Raw genomic sequence first — 21,355 nt, forward strand, 5'->3', positions numbered from 1 at the left:
GAGAGTTTCAGCACAACAGAGCAACTCAGCCACACATATACATGTATCCACTGTCCCCCAAACTTCCCTCCCATCCAGGCTACCATATAACATTGAGTAGAGTTCCCTGTGTTATAGAGTAGGACCTTGCTGTCCATCCATTTTAAATATAGCAATGTGTACACAGAAGTCTGAGTACGTTCAGAACACATCTCCGCATATTTCAGTTCTTACATTTTGCTTACACCAGTGATCACAGACCAGAAGAGAATAATCAGGGCTGGTGTTCCACAGGTTTCCTTTAAGAAGCAGAAAGAAAAGCACAGGTCTCATCTTAACCTGAGAGATTCATGGAACCCAACTCATTGTCTCAGCAAAATATTATGAAGATATTTATTTTTGGTGGAGTAAACAGGGAGATTCTGGTGATTAGTGATGCCTGGTGTCTCTTCAAGAGATGCTGAGATTCCAAGGCCAGTTCCTGATAAAGAGCCTTCCCTAGGCTTAAAATGTGCTATGAAACTAGGATGTTCAAGGGCAGAGACGGGGATTAGATGTTCTAAAAGCAAACATCCTTAAGTTAAAAACAAAGTATGTATTCAGTGCTGAGAGTCAAAATTCTCCACCTTCTTGGAAAGAAATCATAACAGAGATGGATTGATCTGTGATCTTTCTGAATTCTGCCAATTTGGTGTCAACAGCACAGTGAGGGATGACCAGGCTGAGAGCAGGCTGGTTTAGTGACTGGGGAGAAGCAAAGACCCATGAGGGACACAGTTCTTCTGTCCTAGAGGTCACTGTTCTGCTGCCTCACTCAGCGCTGCTCTGAGGAGACACATGAAAGACATGAGTTATGGTGATGTTCACTGTAACTCCTCTCCTCACCTGCTGCGCCCAAGTCCACCCTTTTCTTGACCTATTGTGGAAATTTGGTAGGGGGAATGGTGCCAGCTGTTGAGTGCAGAGGACAAGAAGAGGTGGCAGATACATGCCACTGCATCTTACTAGTGATTCAGTTGCCTGCAAAGGCAGCGAGACACAGCTGACCCTGGGGAGTCTAAGCCAGGCATCTCCCGAACCACAGATGGAGATGTTGGAGACCAGATTCCTCCTCTGCCATGGGGTCATGGTTCTGTATACAACATGGCACCTATATCACCAACCTCTCTAGGTTGCAGTTTCTTTCTTTGAAGAAAGGAAGAGAAAAAGACAGGTAGAGAGGAAGAAAAGAAGGAAGAGAAGGGAGAGAGGGAGGGATGGAGAGAGAGAGGGAGGCAGAAAGACAAAGAAAGAGAAATGAGGATGTATATTGGAGGGCTTCCCTGATGGCTCAGATGGTAAAGAGTCTGCCTGCAATGCAGGAGACCCAGGTTCAATCCCTGGGTCAGGAAGATTCCTTGGAGAAGGAAATGGCAATCCACTCCAGTATTCTTGCCTGAAAATCCCATGGACAGAGGAGCCCACAGGACTACAGTCCATGGAATCCCAAAGAATCAGACATGACAGAGTGACTAACACCTTCAGGTACATTCTCTTTCAGAGAGTTGTCCCTGGGTGTTAGGAGATAAAGAAGAGAAGGGAGAGAGGGAGGGATGGAGAGAGGGAGGGAGGCAGAAAGACAAAGAAAAAGAAATGAGGATGTATATTGGAATGGATGGTTTCCAAGGTATTTTCTTCTCTAATAATTCTATCGTAACTGGCTAAGACTGTAAGACAAAAGATCCCTGATATAAAGCCTGTTTGAAACCTAGATGCAGAATTCTTTGTACAAGTAATTTTTTGGGGGGGTGGGTCTCTGCCATCTGGAGAATGTGACAGATGTCACATGATCCTTTGAGCTTGAGATTGCCAAGGTATACTTATGTTTAATTATAATAAAAATAAATGTTCAGATTAAAACTATTAGCAAGAAACTAGTCAATGGGAGGGCCAACTTGACTGAAGGCAAGCAGGAGACTGAGGAGGCTGGATCTGTGTGGAACGGGCTGTTTCACTGCTTTTGTTGTTCAGTTGCTCTGTCGTGTCTCACTCTTGGTGACCCCACCGACTGTAGCACGCCAGGCTCCTCTGTCCTCCACTATCTCTCGGAGCTAGCACAAACTCATGTCCATTGAGTCAGTGATGCCATCCAACCATCTCATCCTCTGTCGCCTCCTTCTCCTCCTGCCCTTAATCTTTCCCCAGGGTCTTCTCCAATGAGTGGGCTCCTCACATCAGGGAGCCAAAATATTGGGAACTATCAGTCCTTCCAGTGAATATTCAAGGTTGATTTCCTTTAGGCTTGACTGGTTTGATATCCTTGCAAGAGAGTCCAAGGGACTCTCAAGGAGTCTTCTCCAGCACCACAATTCAAAGGTGCTGAGCCTTCTTTATGGTCCAATTCTCATATCCGACATGACTACTGGAGAAACCGTAGCTTTGGTTTTTCAATAAACAGAACTTTGTTGGCAAAGTGATGTCTCTGCTTTTTAATACACTGTCTAGGTTTGTCACAGCTTTTCTTCCAAGGAGCAAGTGTCTTTTAATTTCATGGCTGCAGTCACCATCCGCAGTGATTTTGGAGCCCAAGAAAAGAAAGTCTGTCACTGTTTCCATTGTTTCCCCATTTATTTGCCATGAAGTGATGGGACCAGATGCCATGATCTTAGTTTTCTGAATGTTGAGTTTTAAGCCAGCTTTTTCACTCTCCTCTTTCACCTTCATCAAGAGGCTCTTTAGTTCCTCTTAACTTTCTGCCACAAGGGTGGTATCATCTGCATATATGAGATTGTTGATATTTCTCCCATCAATCTTGATTCCAGCTTGTGATTCATCCAGCCTGGCATTTCGCATCATGTATTCTGCATATAAATAATTCTCCAGGCCAGAATCCTGGAGTGGGTAGCCGTTCCCTTCTCCAGGGGATATTCCCAACCCAGGGATCGAACCCAGGTCTCCCACAATCCAGGCAGATTCTTTACCAGTTGAGCCACCAGGGAAGCCCAAGAATACTGGAGTGGGTAGCCTATCCCTTCGCCAGCAGATCTTCCGACCCAGGAATCAAAACAGGGTTCCCTGCACTGCAGGCAGATTCCTTACCAGCTGAGCTACCAGGGAAGCCCTTAAGTTAAATAAGCAGGGTGACAACATACAGCCTTGACATACTCCTTTCCCAATTTGGAACCAGTCCATTGTTTCATGTCAGGTTCTAACTGTTGCTTCTTGACCTGCATACAGGTTTCTCAGGAGGCACCAAACTTGTGCTTCTGATTGTTTTTTGTTTTTTGGTGGGGGCAGGAGGGTTTCTACATAGACCCAGCTTATAAAGCACCAAAAACGCAAATGGTTGTTCTCTTTGAGTACAAACGTAAAGGTTTTCTAAAATTGAAGAAAGAATATGGATACAATTAGTAAAATAAATATATAGCCATTTTTACTTTATTTATTCTAGGCATAGGTCCATGTCAAGGAAGAAGTAAGAACTAGTAAGACCAAGAAGGACAGATTCACGGAGGCTGCAAGGTCTTTTTATTTGTATTTTTTATTTTTTGTATTTATTTATTTGGCCACACCAGGTCTTAGCTGTGGCATGCAGGATCTTTAGTTGTGGCATGTGGGATCTAATTCCCTGACTGCGGATGGAACCTGGGCTCCTATATTCAGAGCATGGAGTCTTCTTAGCCTCTGGACTGCCAGGGAAGTCCCTCAAGGTCTTTTTAAATGAAGGAGTCTGATTTTTTTCTATATTATCATAAAGCAGGATGATACGTTATCTTTAGTGTTCTGTGTATCCTTTTTCTGACATGTTTCCTTCTGCTTGTTTTGCTTGTTTGAGGTTCTTTCCCTGGCATGGCTCAAGATTTGTTTTTTTCTTTATATTGGTGATGAAGCTGTTCTATCTCAAGCTCTTCATTTGGCAACTGAGTAACTCCCTCATGCTTTCACACTGAGACAACGGGTGAGTCACTCAAAGGGGCTCTGAGAGCCCTTGGAAGTGATGTGGTCCAGTCTCATTACTGAGAAGGGTAAGGACTAGCTCAAGGTCATGCTATAAAAAGTAAGAGCCAGCTTTGAAATCCAAATACAAACAAGAGATCATCCTTAACTTACACCCCCTTTGGACATGTTACCTAACCAGCAAGGCATAAAATGAACAAGACATTCTGTAGATGATTTAAGTAAGTAACAAGTTCTAGGAACATCTACAAGAGTAACCACAGCCCATTAAAAGTAGAGCTATAATAACTGTCTAAATAGGTCCATCCTTTATAAAGTCCAGGAACTCAAAGCTATAATATTGTTTAATACCATTTAATCTTACCATATGTAGCGTATTATGCTTTTTTGCTGAATTTTATTGCCCTTTTGTTCAAATTGTGGGTCTCTCAGTTTTATTGAACAATTAATAAAAGAACATTTCTTTTGTATCCATCTTAATCATGACAAGAAATAAATGTTCCAGACCTTTACAAACATTAATATGTAAATTCTATAAATCTCCAAAAAGGGCTTGAGTTAGGAAGAGCTATAAGATTTGTAGTTGTTTCATGATGCTCAAATCATTTAGAAACAGACCTAAGATTAGTTCCATATACCATGAATAACAACAGGACAGCTTTGTTTAAAAAAAAAAACAAACGACATTCATCCATTTAAGGATAAATGATTGTTGACCAAGGGCTTATAATTCTGCAGGCCCAGTTTCTGGGGGATCTTTTTCTTTGACATTGAGGACTATATTTACCCTAAACATGTATTATAAAATTGTGCATTGTTTGTTTATCTCTTAAAAAGGGTGCAAGCTGTGTCAGCGTTCCTGGGTTGAAGGGTAATTTAAATAAGCCCTTCAGTTTATGCTGCATACAAGGCGGCTTTACAAGATCTAATCTTTTCTAAACCTGCTATGTTCTTCGGTTCAACAGAGCTTCCTAATTGTAGCTATTAGTTCCCTTTTTTTGTGGTCTGTTCTGTCAATAGACTATTGACTGTTCAGTAAATTAAGCCCAACCAGCAGCCAACACATCAAGACAGACGTTAAATCATAGCTCGGCTGCCCTTTTTCATTGTTAGTGTCTGTGAAACAGCTTTTACACGCAGGGACAGGAGTTAACGTGATGGACATTTGTGTCATTCTCAAATTTCCATACTGTACAATCAGGTATGTGGGTTTTTTCTTTCCCCTAAGCAACAGGTGTGTTCTTGGAACAAAGTTCAACCCCTACTTCTGGCTTATGGGAGAGGCAGCAGCTGCAAGCTTAATGTCAGTGACACATGGTTCTATAAGAGAGAAAAAATAAACTGCTTGTTTAACGTATTAAAGTCATGGGCAGATGGACAAAAGCTGCCTGAGCTTTTCTTTGTGTTATAGAAACCGAGTCTACACTTTCAGATGACAAGTGTTTTTCTCTCTTTCTCTTCTCTTTCTTCCCTTCTTTCTTCTTTCCCTACCTTCCTTCCTTGTTAAAAAACTAATGAGTGAAAAACACAAATTTCTTTAAGCATTATCTATTCATTATTGAGAATATTCCTTCCTTTGAGTCATGCTGTTCTCAGGCTGATGAGCAGGGAGAAGAAAAAACTTCATATAAATCAAGCTACTCTTTATTGATAACTCACTTCGTTCTACAAAGAATTTAAAGGAACTGTTTACTATGCAGCTTGAAGAGAATTACTTAGTATGCAAACCTTACATTTCTTAAAATGCAAAGTTAAATATACATATTTACAGGCTTCATTATTCCCCAGTAAAAGAACACTACATAGAATTTTGTGACATTACTAATAAGAATTATAATGTACTGTGTACCTCAGAAGTACACATTATATATAATATAATGTCAATATTAATGGTAACAATACTAATTATAATAATTATTATAATAGTTTTCAAGAGAGTAAACTGTTCTTCAATTATATCTCTTTAAGGTCTTGGGGCTGATACTCCATTTTATATGTTAGATTTCAAGTACAATCATGAGTCAACATATCAGAAGCTCAGCCACCATGTTACTGCAGACCAGGTTTCTGTAAACACAGACATCAAGCTCAAGAACAAACCAGAGCAATTCTAGAGTTCTGTGATATATCTCAAGTAGGTCTTACTACACAGACTTTTCTAGAACTCCTGCATATCAGAGCTTCCTTTCTTTTGCCTGTGAGGATTTCAACAGGAATATTTAATAAAAAGGTCCATGAGACTGATCTTCATTTCTCTTAGATGTGATGAGCAAATACATTGCAAATGTGATGAGATAAATGCCTATTTAATTACAATTCTGGAACCAAGGGTATAATCTGAGTTACCAGATCCCCTGGAAGACTGGTATTGAGTGTTGCATATAATGTCTAATTGAAGAAGGAGCAAAAAGAGTGTTGTTTTTTTTTTTAAACTGCAAACCACAACTTTATTCAAGAATCAGATTTTCTGTGAGTCTATACTGAAAATGGTTTTGCCGGGATGCTTTCTTGCTGAGAAATCTATAAGCAGATGGATTTTTAATTCAATCCTTGCAAGAAACAAAGGCAAATGAATAAAAAGTACCTGAATAAATTTTTTTTTTCTTTTAGGTTGTTAATTGGTTTGGCTTTTATTTTCATTAAAAGGACGCAAACAATGTCTAGCCTCAGGGAAAATGCTAAAGATTTTTTAAATGTATAGAAAGTGTCTAAACTGGGAGGCTGGCCTAGATAGCATTAAAAGTCTCTACCAATCAAATTCTACAACTCTGCTTTTCCTCAAGCTGCAGTTTAAAAAACAATTGTGGTAAAATAGACATAATGCAAAATGTATCACATTAACCATTTCTAAAGCATACAGTTCAGTAGTGTTGAGTATATTCACATTGTTATGCATCAGACTGCCAGCATTTCTTCTGGAGTTTAGTATGCATCACAGAAGTAAAACAATACCCATTAAACAAGTTCCTGTTTTTATCCTTCCCTCTAGCCCCTGGCAACCACCATTCTACTTTTTGTTTCTATGAGTTTGACTTCTCTAAATACCTCATATAAATGAAATCATAAGTACCTTTTTTTCTTTTTCCGGCCATGTCACGTGGCTTGTGGGACTGTAGTTCCCCAACCGATGAGAGTGCCAGTTCCTAACCAGTGGACTGCCAGGGAATTCCCCAATACAGTGTCTTTTTGTGACAGGCTTATTTTACTTAGCATAACGTCCTCAAGGTTCATCCATGTTTTCATTGTGTGAGAATTTCCTCTTTTATGAAAGAATAATATTCCATCGTATGCACAGACCACATTTTGTTTATCCATTCATCTGTCAACAGAAACGTGGGTTGCTTCCACATGTTGGCTACTGTGAATAATGCTGCTACGAACATGGATATACAAATATCTCTTTGAGATATTGCTTTCAATTCTCTGGGGTCTATATCCAGAAGTAAAATGGCTGGATCATACGTTAATTCTGTTTTTAATGTTCTGCCATATTGTTTTCCATATGGGCTGCACCTTTTACATTCCCACCAGCAGCACACAAGGGTCTCATTCCCTCCATCCTTCGCCAGCCCTGGTTATGACCATTATTTTAAAAATATTTTAATAGCAGTCAATCTTACCACAGAGTACAACAGAGGAAAGTACTCACATGGGTCTCCACGTCACCAGCCAGGATCCTACTCTTCTTTAAAAACTCAGCCACCATGCTGTTCATCAGTTTGTCGAAGGCCTCCACAGAGGGTGCCACACCTTTAGAAAGGAACATTGTGTTATTCCCTGGTAATTTAGTGAAAGCTGGAACTGCTTTGCCATAAGTAATAGATAAGTCTCATGCCATCCACATCATTTTCTTTCTATTCACTAATTCATTCATTCACCCAATCAGTACTTATTAAACACTTCTCAATGGCTCAAGAAAGCAGTGTTTTCCTAATTTTTTTGTTTTCCTCTATTTTTGTCCTCCTGAATAAGTACTTTCTTTTTAAAAAATCTTTTAATTGGAATATAATTGCTTTACAATGTTGTGTTGGTTTCTGCTGTACAATGAAGTAAATCAGCTATATATACACATATATCCCCTTCTTGAGCCTCCCTCTCACCCACCCAATCTCACCCTTCTAGGTCATCACAGAGCTGAGCTCACTGTGCTATACACAGCAGGTTCCCACCAGCTAATTATTTCACACATGGTAGTGTATATTCATCAATCCCAATCTCCCAATTTGTCCCACCCTTTCCTCCCTGGCTTCTGGAGCCACATGTTCATTCTCTACATCTGCATCTCTATTCCTGCCCTGGAAACAGGTTCATCTGTACCTTCTTTCTGGATTTCATACATATGCATTAATATACAATACGTGTTTTTCTCTTTCTGACATACTTCGTTGAGTAGGTACTTTCACCTGCATGCTTTCACTTGATTCTTCCCCAAACCCATGAGGTAGGTAGCACTGTCACACTTTGACCGACGAGGAAATGAAGATGCAAACAGAGATGTGACTTGTTAAGGGCTATACACCAAGGAAGTGGCAGATCCAAAAACTGATCACACCTTCTGAATCCAAAGCCAGTGTACTTACTTCTACACTGACCTATCCAAGTTCTATAATGACCTTGCAAATAGTTACCAAGATTATTCAGGACAATTAAAAGGTAATAATGAATGCTGGGCAAAGTAGGAAGACAGTTGATTTCACACATTTATTTACTTCCTCCTTCACTTCTCAGGGGGAGAGCAACATTGAGGGTGGGTGTAAAAATGACTGGTGCGCTAACCCACAGTGAATTCTGATCTGCTAAATTACTCTAAAGCTAAAGGGGCAGTGGCCCAAACTGGGGTGCTCTGTATTTCTTTCCCTGACTTTTCATTAAAAAAACTTTTGTCTAAGTCCCTGACAGCATCTCTAATATTGAGAAAGATAATACTGACAAATTCAGCAGTACAGCCTTATAAGATTCAAAGTCAAACTTAGGAGTCCCATTCTTATATTGGACAGAAATATCCAAGCTCATAAATGCATAGGATAAATTTCCTTCCTTTTCCCTGGTTCCCAGTTGCCCTTTCCACAGGCCCAGAGAGTGATGGAAACAGCTGTGCACAGTTCTCTGCACCTACTTCTAAGTCTCACTTCTAGGCAGGGTACTGAAGCTGAGTTATCATCCTAAGTTTAAAATGCAGTGTGTACCAACTTCTATAACATAAAAGAGGTGCAAACCCAAAGATTCCTCATGGATCCATTTGGAAACAGATAAACCTGTTTGTTGCCATAGAAGAGGTCTGAGGGGTCTCTGCTTAGTGTTTAAAGTGGGAAAAGGTTTTAAAATGTGATGGAGGCCTCTACATAGCAGAAGGGACAATGATAAAAGGGAATATTTTTCAATTTCCTTTCATCACTCAGCTCTGCTCACACCTCCTCCGGGCAGCCTTTAATGACCTGTCTTTCTCCCAAGTCTGCATCCTTTGAGCATCTCTTAATCAAAGCATTTGAGGCCCAGAATAGTAATGCATTGAGACTAAAGATTTTGGAAGATTTAGGACTGTGTATAATTCATCTTAGATGCCCCTGCATCTACCACAGTACTTGTCAATTGGCAGGCATGAAAATATTTCTTCAAGAATTGAGCCTAACTTACCTGATTGTCAAAGTAAGCAAAAAACACATCATAAAACACAACATAACACCAGTCTCATAGGGCAGTTCTTTGATCTGTGCATACTATGGATCTGTAATGAACTGGTTCCTTCTACAAGTTTCTTTTTAAATTAAAAAAATTAACCTTAGTTATAACATTATTGTAATGATGGTGTTTACATTTGAAGGTGTAAATGAAGGTGAGAAGATTGTCTTTAAGGATTTGTTAAAAATAAAATTTAGAAAATTACCAAAGCTGACTAATTTAGAAGAAGTGGAAGTGATGTTGTTCAGGATAAGAAAAGATTTTAAGGATGGACATCATTCAGACCTTTTACTAATTATCCTACTAACCAAGTACCTGTCTTCATTTCATACTATCAATAGGATAGTAAATTGCTGGCTAAGTTTTTTTTAAGAGAACTTTAATAACTGGTTTGGAATGTTTTGTTATACTAGAAACTGTGTTTAAATATTTAAGTAATTTAAGTATATGCCTTCCAAATTTGCTTAGCTTATTAATTTCCCCAGGAAATTCTTCTTCTATGAAGAAAGTACAAAGAGCAGTCTAGTACCTCTGTGTGTAAGTGAGGTTTGAATTATTGGGGTTTCTTTTTTCCTTAACTCAGCAACACTACACAGCCTCCTGGGAGTTGGAGTTTATTTTATGTATTCACAGGCTTTATATTTGTGGGCAGCAATCTCAGAAACGTCTTTTGATCACCTGATGCCAAAGGCATAAGGAAACAAAGTCACTGAAGAACATGAAAATATTTCCTTACAAATAAAGTCTATTGAATCTCATATTCCAACTGTATAGTTAACAAAAAGAAGCTTAAAATGAAATCATAGATGTGTCTCATTTGATGCAGAAAAAACTTACAGGCCCCTGGCAGCTTTCCCTTAAACAACATCCCCTTTCAATTCATTCAGGGCATTTTAATTTTCATTATGTTTGAGGGGTAGGGAGGGGGGAAAAACCCAGCCTGTGCATTTGTGTTCACACAGTAATTTCTGTCCCAGGGCATGTAATGCAAGGCACAGCTCCAAATACGCTTGAAATTCTAGAAGCACCAATGTGGATCTTGCCCAGTGAAAGCTTTTTTTTCTGAAGCCCCCTCTTCCCCAAGGCTTTTCTCAAGCCCCAAAAGACTGACAAAATTCAAAATGGGTCAGATATGGAAGCAATGGGTGTGAGACAAGAATAGAGTTGCCAGATTAAATACAGATTGTCCATTTATATTTGAATTTCAAATAAACACAGAATAAATTTTAAGAGGAAGTATGTATCATGCAGTATATCCCATGCAGTATTCAGAATACACTTCAACCAAAAAAAGGTAGTTTGTCTGAAATGCAAATTTAACTGGGTGTCTTGTATTCTTATTTGCTAAATCTGCAACCTTAGACAAAAAGAATTTGGAAAAATTACTGTAGATAACAGATTTGACCACGCATAGTATCTTTTTAAAGAAGTAGTTAACTTTTTATATGTTTGTTCACATTATTTTTTAACTCTTTTTAAAAATGTGTGGCATTAGCATATAATTTTTAAAACATATTTGGTGAGGAATGGTAAACGTAAAGCAATGTGATGTGATCATGCTACCTCGAAATAATATTTGGTTTCACATCAGATTCTCTTCCTTCAAAACTGTAGTTCTTACACTTAATGACTTGTTCTCTTTAAAATTAAAATGCACAGAATGATAATTTCTTCCAATTTACAGTCTAATAGAGAACATTAGCTTCTTTTTGATAATGACTTAGATAATATACTTAGTCACTGAATGTGGAAGAGCAGTATAAACACTAAAAGAAAAGAATAATAACATTCAGCTCATGCATTGTACTGTTAACAGGCACAGATAGAGGTAATTTTTGTGGACTGTGGATTGAGACTTTCTTTTTCTTTTTGGGGGGGATCGCTTGCATCTGGTTAACGTCATGGTCACATGGAAAGGAAGAAATGGAGGAGTTAAAGTTCATAGAAATGTTTCATGAAAACTCAATGATGGAAACAAAGTGACCCACAAAGAGACCAGTAATGACAACTGTGCAGTCCTACCTCCGTTGACACCGTTAATTTCCCCGCAGTCCCCAGGAGGCCTGTGTGACCCTGCAGACAGCAACTCCAGCCGGCCAACAGCCCGCTCCAGTCTTTCCATGAGCCCCTGCATCTCTGCCATCCTAGGAAAATGCCGGCACAAATGGAGGCCATGTGAGCATCAGGGAGGATTAGCAAGCTGACACCATTAAACTTAACAGCAGCGAGAAGGAAAATAAAAATTATTTGGAATGGCTATGGCTTTAATTACCTCGAGAGTATTTTTATATGTCAGGGAAATAGGTGAAATTCAAAAAAACATAAAACTTACAGCAGAATAAAAACTAATTACATTGAGCTCATCTTATTTTCTATTCAATTCAGGGATGTTTATAAGAATCATATTGCAATACACAAATATTCACTCTCTATACCATTATCATGTGTCTCCATGGATGCTTCTTTATTCTACGATGAATTGATGCATAACATTTACTTAAAAGACTGTGAACCATTGCACTTGAAAATATGTGGGTTATTTTCAAGTATCTTTTGATATTGATTTCTAACATAATTCCATAGTGATAAGAGAACAGACTCTGTATGATTTCAATACCTTCAGACCATGAAAATTTTGTGCCTTGTTTTATGTCCCTGGATATGTTCCAGTTTCTCCTAGTTTATAGCCTATGGGAACTTGAATAGAATTTATATCCTACTATTGTGTGAAAATTATATAAATCTTAATTATGTTGAATTGGTTCATGGTGCTTTTCAGGTCTACTATATCCTTCTACTTTTCTGTATATTTGTTCTCTTAATTTTTGAGAGTTTGATACTCAAACTCCAACTAAAAATCTCAATTTATCTACTTAAAAATAATTGTAATATATAAGAACTATATGTAACTGTGTTCTGTATTTTCCAAGTCTCCTATAAATGTGCTATCATACTTTCATAATTTAAAAAATAAGGAAGAGAAAAAAATCCCATGAACATATATCTCATAATTAACATTACCAACATTCCTGCTAAATGGTGTCAGCATGTTTTATCTATTTCCAATAATTCTGTTAAAGTATAATTCTACAGGGGACACTAAACCCAGTGATAACCCTTGCTTACTCAATTATCTTAAACCAAAGAGCCCAGCACAGAAGAAGTATGCGTTTATCAAACTGTATCATTTGGCAACAGATGCCATTCCCTCCAAGGGCTGTCTTCTACTTATTATCATTGGCTTCAGTGTTAATTGTTTTAAATTATTTTTTAATAGTGTAGGTTTTAGTTTAAAATAATAAGAATGAGAGAACATCCCTGGTGGTCCAGGGATTGGGAGTCTGCCTGCCAATGCCAGGGACACAGGCTCAACGTTTGTTCCAGGAGGATTCCACATACCATCAGGCAACTAAGTCTGCACTGCAGCTAGAAAAATCCAGCAACGAAGACCCAGCAGAGCCAAAACTAACAGTAAAAAATACATGAACAGATAAATAAAATAATAAAAATGGTTATTTCCATTTTCCGCTGGTTATTTTTAGAATACAATTTAGATTTTGTTGGGGTTGTTTTTGGACACATGGATCTTTAGCTACCCAACACTCCTGGCTGGGATAAATTGGTTTCGAAGCTAAGGGACTGAGAATAAAAGTGGGCTGGGTATCTACCCCTCCTGCGTTCAAACAGATCTTCGATAGCTACACTTAGTGTACATGTGTGTGTGTACTCAGTCGCTCAGTTGTGTCTGAGTCTTTGTGACCCCATGGACTGTAGCCCGTCCAGGCGCCTCTGTCTATGGAACTTCCCAGGCAAGAATACTGGAGTGGGTAGCCATTCTTTCTCCCGGGGATCTTCCTGACCCAGGAATCCAATCTGGGTTTCCTACATTGGCAGGCATATTCTTTCCCACTGAACCACCAGGAGGCCCACACAGGATATACTTTAAAATTACTGGCCCTGGAATGTAATGTTGTTAAGGCCACCTCTGATGAACCCAATCTAATTTGGCCAGGTTCATCAGATTCAGGTATATGTACCATAACTGACCGTACCAACCTATGACTGCTTTGGGCAAAATCAGGCTGCTGCCCCAGAGAGAGGAAGACATGTCTCATCTCAATCAGTGTCTGGACTTCTCACTCCTTCTTTTCAAGTCTTTACTGAGTCTGTTACAATATTGTTTCTGTTTCATGTTTTGGTTTTCTGGCCATGAGGCATGTGGGATCTTAGCTTCCGAAGATCAAACCCACACCCCCTGCACTGGAAGGCAAAGTCTTAATCACTGGACTACCAGGGAAGTCCCACTTCTTCTCTTATGAACTCTCCAAGTATCATCCTGAGCCAAAGAGGACTAGCACACTCCTATACCAGAGACAACACTTCTCCAGAGTGTGGAGAAATCTCATTGCTCTAAGATGTGTAAATATTTTCCACTGCTTCTGGGAACCAGGTAAGGTGTTTCTTTTTTGTATTTTGTATTCCATTAGTTCTGAGCATAAGCTTAATGACATGCCACTGCCATTTTCTAACAGCGAGGTTATACGCATCAAAACACGTGGATGGCTCTGTAAGTCTGTGTCCCAAATGTCAGATGGTCACCAGATACAGACAGGGGAGTTCACTGTCTATTTTGGAAAGTCATCGCCTCTGAAACTGCCAGCAGCTACTCTTTAAAAATATGGGGCAGTGTTCTGTGTGCAGCTGAAATCAGCATCTAATCCCAAGAGGATTCAAAATTAGAAGTTTCTCATCTATTCTCTTCTTCAACGTCAGAGCTTTTGCTTCCATCGCAATTGAAAAAAAAAAAAAAGAGGAGGGAGAAGAAATTTATTTGCGCTCTTTATGTAATTTAACAAGGGAACTGGGTATCCTGTAGGTGGGTGAAGGCCAACTGAGAAATGATAAAAGCCCCTGGATCTTTTAATAGTTGCCCATCTGTTCACAGTTATCTATGTTCCCTGTTACTCAACGTGCCAAATGTTACCACCGTGGACCTCGCCCGTGATACAAAAACAATGTGTTTGCTTTGTTAGCAAGGTCTCTCTGCCCCTCAATGGAGAAGCACTAACCACCCCCAGCCGCTCCCAGAGCTGTTCGGGAAGGCCTGGGACATTTCACACATAGGACTGCTGTCCCTGATGGTGGCTTAATCAGCCTCCCTGACAAGATTCAAACTCACACTATCTCACAGTGCTCCATATGTTGAAAGACAACAGGAGTGAGCCCATAAACTGCAGGGCCGGGCAGATTGGTGTGGAATGCAGTCTAAAAGCGAATCAGATGTCACTTCATGTAAGATCACCAGGAGCTGAAGTCTGGCCATGGCCTCTGAAGAGGTCAAAACAGTGCTCATGCAAGGAAGCTGGAAAGATGCCTCTGGGTTTTAAATTTTAGACCGGTATCTAAGAGACATGCAGAACAAATAAAAGAAAGACGACACCAGGATATCAAAAATACACGAGCATTCCCAGGGCAAATGACGGAGTCCAAGACGGCTGTGCTCTCTTCTCCTCCCCACTCACCCCCCACCCCCGCACTGCCCCATACCACACCACACACACACACACACACACACTTCCCCCACATGTGCGCTCAGCTGGCAGCTGGGCTCTCAAGAATGAAGAAAGGACAGACCTACAGATTCTCCACATTCCTCCCAGGCAGTTCCATTCGCCTTGGTTCTCCAAAGTGGATTTAGCCACGTTCAGATGAGGAGGTGGGGAGCCAGGAATGAAGAATTAGGCTGAGGAAGTGGAGAGGACGGTCAAAGCAAATGTAGGCAGCAGGGTCAGAGGAAGTAATGTGTCAAGGCCAGGTGGACAGACAGATGAGCCTGGGTCAGGAAGCCAGCAGAGGAGGGGGACAGGGCAGAATGGCTGAAGCTGAGATATTCTAAGACTCTGAGGAGATGCAAAGAGAAACCAGATACACAGCTGGACAACCAAGAGACTGGCTTAGACAATACAGCTCAAACTTGGCCTCCACATTTTCTAGTCATTCTAACTCAAGTAGAAGCCAACTCTAAGCTGAAGTTCCCCTATAACCTACAGCTTACAGAGAAGAAGCCCAAACATTTGACCAGAGAGTGAGGATGGGTGGGAAAAAAAAGGGAGAGGAACATGGAATTACATGACTGTCTCTTTTGAATGTTTAGGAAATTATACTTGAGATGAATCTTAATTTCTTATTTTGTATTAATTTTTAAGTATTTTATTTTGAATTTCTTTATAATGGGAATGGTAACTCATCCTTGTCATTTTCTCTTATCTGAATTACCCCTTACTTTTTAAAAAGTTTTTTATTTTTATCAAAGAATGCACATAACGTAGAGTCAATAATTCTACAAGGCTTATCACAAAAACCACAACAGTCCCCTGAATGCCTTCTTCCATTTTTTGCCTTAAGAGTCAACCATGTTCAATTATTTCAGCTGTTTCTTTTAGTAATTACCTCCTTATCTCTAAGTAGCATGGTTCTATCTCTACATCTTGTTTGTTTCCTTCAGTTTTAGGCATTATCCATTGAGTTCCCTCCAGAAACATGAGGGTTTACTTTTCTCTTGCTTAATCTCCACCAGCACATCAATGCACATTTCCTCTTGTCCCATCCTCCCAACACTATGATATCACAATTTTTCTGTGACTCGTCATCAGTGTTAAAACAATTATGACTATTCACAGCTGAGTCATGAGGTATGCTAAGATCGTGTTCCATTTTTGCACAACCTGTTTTCCTACAGCTATGATGTTCAGCTTCTCAGTTTTCTTTATACTTAATCACTCATCTCCAAGCTTTTCCAGGAGTTGAATAAGTCTCCTTTCCACAGGGCCAAACACACTCGGAATTGTCTTAGCTGTTTCTTTTCAGAGGCATCTCTTCTGGAGATCACTCCAACTGCAAGACTGTTCTGCAGGCCTGCTACACACCTGTCCCCTGGGGTCCGCCTCTACCTTCACTCTCCCCCCTCTCCCTCCAGTGCAGTATCACCTGTTGCTTGAATTTTACATCTTCCTCTTTCTTGAGATACTTTCTTAACTGGGAAGAGCATTACCCTCGAAAACATGTACATAAAAGGGCAATTTTTTTGAGACCTTAGCAGTCTGATAATATCTATACTTTGCCCTCACATGTGACTACTGGTTTGGTAGAGTATAGAATTCTAGGCTGGAAATTTTCCTTGCAATCTTGAAGTTTTCACTCCATTCTCTTCTAGCTTCCTAGGCAGCTGCTGCTAAGTCCAAAGCCATTCTGATCCTTCTTCCTTCGGATGTAATCCGTGTTTTCCTTTCTGGAGGAAGTTTATGGGATCTTCTCTTTATCCCCAGTGTTTTGAATTTTCATGATGATGTGCTCTGTTGTTGATCAAACATTTTTTGTCCCCAAATATTTTCTTATCAATGATTTTCAGGAGTGTAGAAAAGATTGGAGAATGAACAGTGCATATAGTTTGTCTCTGGGTGAGTTAATAAAACAAGTCTATTTGTTTTCAAACAAAGAAGTTAGCATTCTAAATATTTAAACAATTCAAACTTCTCTTACATCAACTGCATACATTTACAAAAACTTCATACAGCTGATCAGTATTTTCTCATATACTGTTCTTGGAATAATAAGGTGTTCTGGAGACAGTTTCCTAGGAGGAGAGGTAGCTGTCATTGTTTTTATTTACTTATTTATTTGTTTTTGGATGTGCTGGGTCTTCGCTGCTGTGTGGGCTTTTGTCTAGTTGCGGCAAGCGAGGGCTACTCAACAGTTGCCGTTTGCGAGCTTCCCGTTGTGGCGGCTCCTCTCGTTGCAGAGCACTGGCTGTAGGGCACGTGGGCTCACTAGCTGTGGCTCCTGCGCTGGAGCACAGGCTCAGTAGTCGTGGTGCATAGGCTTAGTCGCTTTGAGGCATGTGGGATCTTCCCAGACCAGGAATCAAATTTGTGTGTCCTGCAGTGACAGGTGGATTCTTTACCACTGAGCCCCCAGGGAAATCCAGCTGTTAGTGTTTAAAAATACTATTTTTTTTTCCCTCATTGGTCATCTTATAAAACCCATTGTTAAATTGCAGATATTTAGTTCCTAATATTATTTACCTTTAGGGCTTCTCAGGTGGTGCTAGTGGTAAAGAACCCACCTGCCAATGCAGGGAGATACAAGAGACATAGTTTTGATTCCTGGGTTGGGAAGATCCCCTGGAGGAGGGCACGGCAACCCACTCCAGTATTTATGCCTGGAGAATCCCACGGACAGAGGAGCCTGGGGGGCTACGGTCCATAGGGTCGAAAAGAGTCCAACATGACTGAAGGGACTTCTCACACACACACACACACACACACTGTCCAATTTTATGTCCAGTGTCCAATGTTATGCCAATAGTACAATGACTACACTTAAAACATAGGAGAAACAGTATTCCTATCCTTTTTTTCATAGTGGTTTCCAGAATGGGAGAGTTCCCTACACTTTTTAACCTTTTTATAAAGTCTCAATTGTTTTGCTCATCTTTAACTGGGGTAGCATAGAGGTGGCCTGGCTTTGGAATTATTAGCTGGAGGACTTTGGAAAAAGAGTTTAATTTGGTTTTACTTTAGTTACCACCTGTACATAGGATTGCTATAAACATGCATACCAAAACATAAAAAGTCTGGCACGAGGTCAGTGACAGACATGTCAGCTACTGTCATGAAAATCTCCCATCTCCACCTTGCTCTCATGGGAATAGTTAGCCTACACACTGCTACATCAAGCTGTCATGAACTTGAAACACTGAGCAATCATCTAGAAGATCTAAACAACGGAAATGACTAGCTGAAAACTTCAGGTCAATACACCTTTATCATTATTTTTTTCAACATTTCACTTTCTTCTGTCAATGTACTTATTCCTTCAACATTTCTAAAAGAGATTTTCTCAAGTCTATGTGTAATGGTTATTACAAAAACAAAAATTTTCCTGTGTAATTAGTAATTTTATAGTCACAGTTTCCCCCCACCCCAAACATTTTTATATGACTTTTGCTTTTAGTTAGTCCTCTGAGGACATCTCTGTGGAACTATTTTTTTGGGAAAAAAAAAAACAACACCCTCCTTCATCCCTCCTGTTTTCTCTATCAAACCATCTTATGTTCGGTGGCAAGAGGTCTGCTAAGTTCCTAGCTACTCAGTCTAACCAGTTATGAAAAGCAGCTTCCGTAGCTACCTTGAATACTGACACCCCCATGGCACAGAGGAAGTAGTGATAAGCCCAGAATAGCAGCCTGCTGCTGCTGCTGCTGCTGCTAAGTCGCTTCAGTCGTGTCCGACTCTGTGCGACCCCATAGACGGCAGCCCACTAGGCTCTGCCATCCCTGGGATTCTCCAGGCAGGAACACTGCAGTGGGTTGCCATTGCCTTCTCCATTGTGTGAAAGTGAAGTTGCTCAGTTGCATCCGACTCGTAGGGACCCCATGGACTGCAGCCTACCAGGCTCCTCCGTCCATGGGATTTTCTAGGCAAGAGTACTGGAGTGGCTTGCCATTGCCTTCTCCGAATAGCAGCCTATTTGTCTGTACTACACCCTTGGTATCTACGAGACAGACTGCTGAATGCAAATGCCTCCTCGTGCCATTTTTTCTGCTAGCACATGTATACCTTGCCTCAAAAGGAAACCAGTACAAGCTTCCCATGGGCTGAGGTTGTATCTCACTTTCTTTGTATCTCCCACTGAGTCTGCATGCTGCTGGGTGCATGGAGAACTCTATACATATTTTTTGATTGACTAATTAATTGGCTACCCCTCACTGCCTTTCCCTCGCCTGCCCACTCACTGGTATAATCCTAGATCAGGTGGAAAGCCAGATTTTTGCAGAAGAAATTTCCATTTAAAAGGAGACACAAGATTAGTTTTTCCTACGGAGACCTACAGTGTCTTCCTCCCGTGATAGGAAAGAGCATGCCTGCTCCCTCCAATGTGAACCTTCGGTTTTCCATAGTTCATTTTGCTGTTGTTGTTTTGTTTGCTTTTTAATTTTTAGTTGCACCCTGTAGGATGTGGGACCTTAATTCCCTGACCAGGGGTCAAATCCATGCCCCCTGCATTGGAAGGGAGAGTCTTAACCACTGGACCACTGGGGAAGTCTCTCTATGGCTCTTTTTCTTTAGGTTTTCAGAATTTTTAAAAAACTCCATATTGTCTATACAGTTTTATAAATTTCCCACAGCAAATTCATAAAACAAATAAATACTACTTTGGGAATATTTTCAGGTTAATAAAAGAGCCAAGTCTTCTGGGTTGCTGGTTTAAACTTCTAACTAGACCAAAGATGCAGAAATACTCATGGGGAGTTTCTCCTCTATAAGAGAAACCCAGATCCAAGGGATTTCAAAGATCACGAGCCTAACATTAAATAGAAAATAGACTTGAAGTGACAGGAAATTGAAGACTGTCAAGCTTTTTCTTAGGGTAAGGCTGGGCAGTTGGCTTTTATGTGAGCTCTCTGCAAACAATAAAAAGTCACAATGGACTACTTTCTCTATGCTGCTGCTGCTGCTAAGTCGCTTCAGTCGTGTCCGACTCTGTGCGACCCCACAGACGGCAGCCCACCAGGCTCCCCCGTCCCTGGGATTCTCCAGGCAAGAGCACTGGAGTGGGTTGCCATTTCCTTCTCCAATGCAGGAAAGTGAAAAGTGAAACTCAAGTCTCTCAGTCGTGTCCCACTCTTAGCAACCCCGTGGACTGCAGCCGACCAGGCTCCTCCGTCCATGGGATTTTCCAGGCAAGAGTACTGGAGTGGGGTGCCATCACCTTCTCCGACTTTCTCTATAAGTTCACCCAAATTCAAAAATATTTGGTTAACTATCTTCACACCAGACTTTCCTAGATTGTGGTTTCTCTTTATTGAGACTATTGAGACAATTATCTGTTCTTTCCTCTGTAACCTACCAGTCACTGGGGGAAGTGATCCTGTGGTTCACTATTACTAATTAGGGTAATGGTATGTATAGAAGAAACAAATCATGGCATTATTCATCCGTTCATTGACTGGCTCACTAAATACGCTGTATCATTCATCAAGATAGTCCCCACTATCTGCTATGAAAATACTCGTACATAGAAAATCAAGAGCAATTAAAATACACATCCTTCCAGCTGTAGTGGTAGGAGGCTGCAAGCAGACACTGCTCAGTCAAGTCAGAGAGTTGTTCCATAAGACACACATTCACATTGTCAAGGTACCTGCCTTCATCTTTCCCTTAGTCTCCAAAGGGACCGTCTGGAGCCAGTTTCTCACCAAACAGCAAAAAAGTCACCATTTTTATTATTTTTTAAATATGTATTTATATTTTTTATTTGGCTGCGCCGGGCCTTGGTTGCAGCACGTGGGATCTTTCAGCTGAGGCATGTGGGATCTAGTTTCCCAACCAGGGTTTGAACCCAGGTACCCTGCATTGGGAGTGGGAGTCTTAGCCACTGGACCACCAGGGAGGTCTCAAAGCCACTGTTTTCTTTTTACTGCAAAGAAGTTTCAAGAGTCTTTAAGCTCTGAAACAGTGGAATCAGAAGAGGAGAGATCAGAGAGTTACATGAATAAAAGAGCACTTTAAATTTTTCACAGAACTGGAGAAAATGCGTATGATCCTGGTTAGCCAACTGATTCCTATAAAGCCTCTAACAATGTTCCACTGCAGAGAAAAAAGCAAACAAGCAAACTTCAGCTTGATTTTCAAAAGGCCCTCACCCTACCACTACAACTCACCAGGTTCCTAAGAGTCCATCAGTGAGACAACTCACCCCT

The 21,355-nt window shown here is 40.5% G+C and overlaps 1 protein-coding gene across 1 annotated transcript in view; it reads right to left on the reverse strand.

Moving 5' to 3' along the window:
* CAP2 (cyclase associated actin cytoskeleton regulatory protein 2) overlaps positions 1-21,355 on the reverse strand; it is a 140,158-nt gene that overhangs the window by 105,042 nt on the left and 13,761 nt on the right. Inside the window, exons 2-3 of the mRNA XM_027524018.1 lie at positions 11,617-11,738; positions 7,565-7,665 (exon numbers count right to left, since the gene is read on the reverse strand). Coding sequence (XP_027379819.1) covers positions 7,565-7,665; positions 11,617-11,737 — 222 coding nt within the window. The 5' untranslated portion in view covers position 11,738. The remainder of the gene's footprint in view (positions 1-7,564; positions 7,666-11,616; positions 11,739-21,355) is intronic.

The sequence above is a fragment of the Bos indicus x Bos taurus genome, chromosome 23, assembly GCF_003369695.1.
Source record: "Bos indicus x Bos taurus breed Angus x Brahman F1 hybrid chromosome 23, Bos_hybrid_MaternalHap_v2.0, whole genome shotgun sequence".
NCBI classification, from domain to species: domain Eukaryota; kingdom Metazoa; phylum Chordata; class Mammalia; order Artiodactyla; family Bovidae; genus Bos; species Bos indicus x Bos taurus.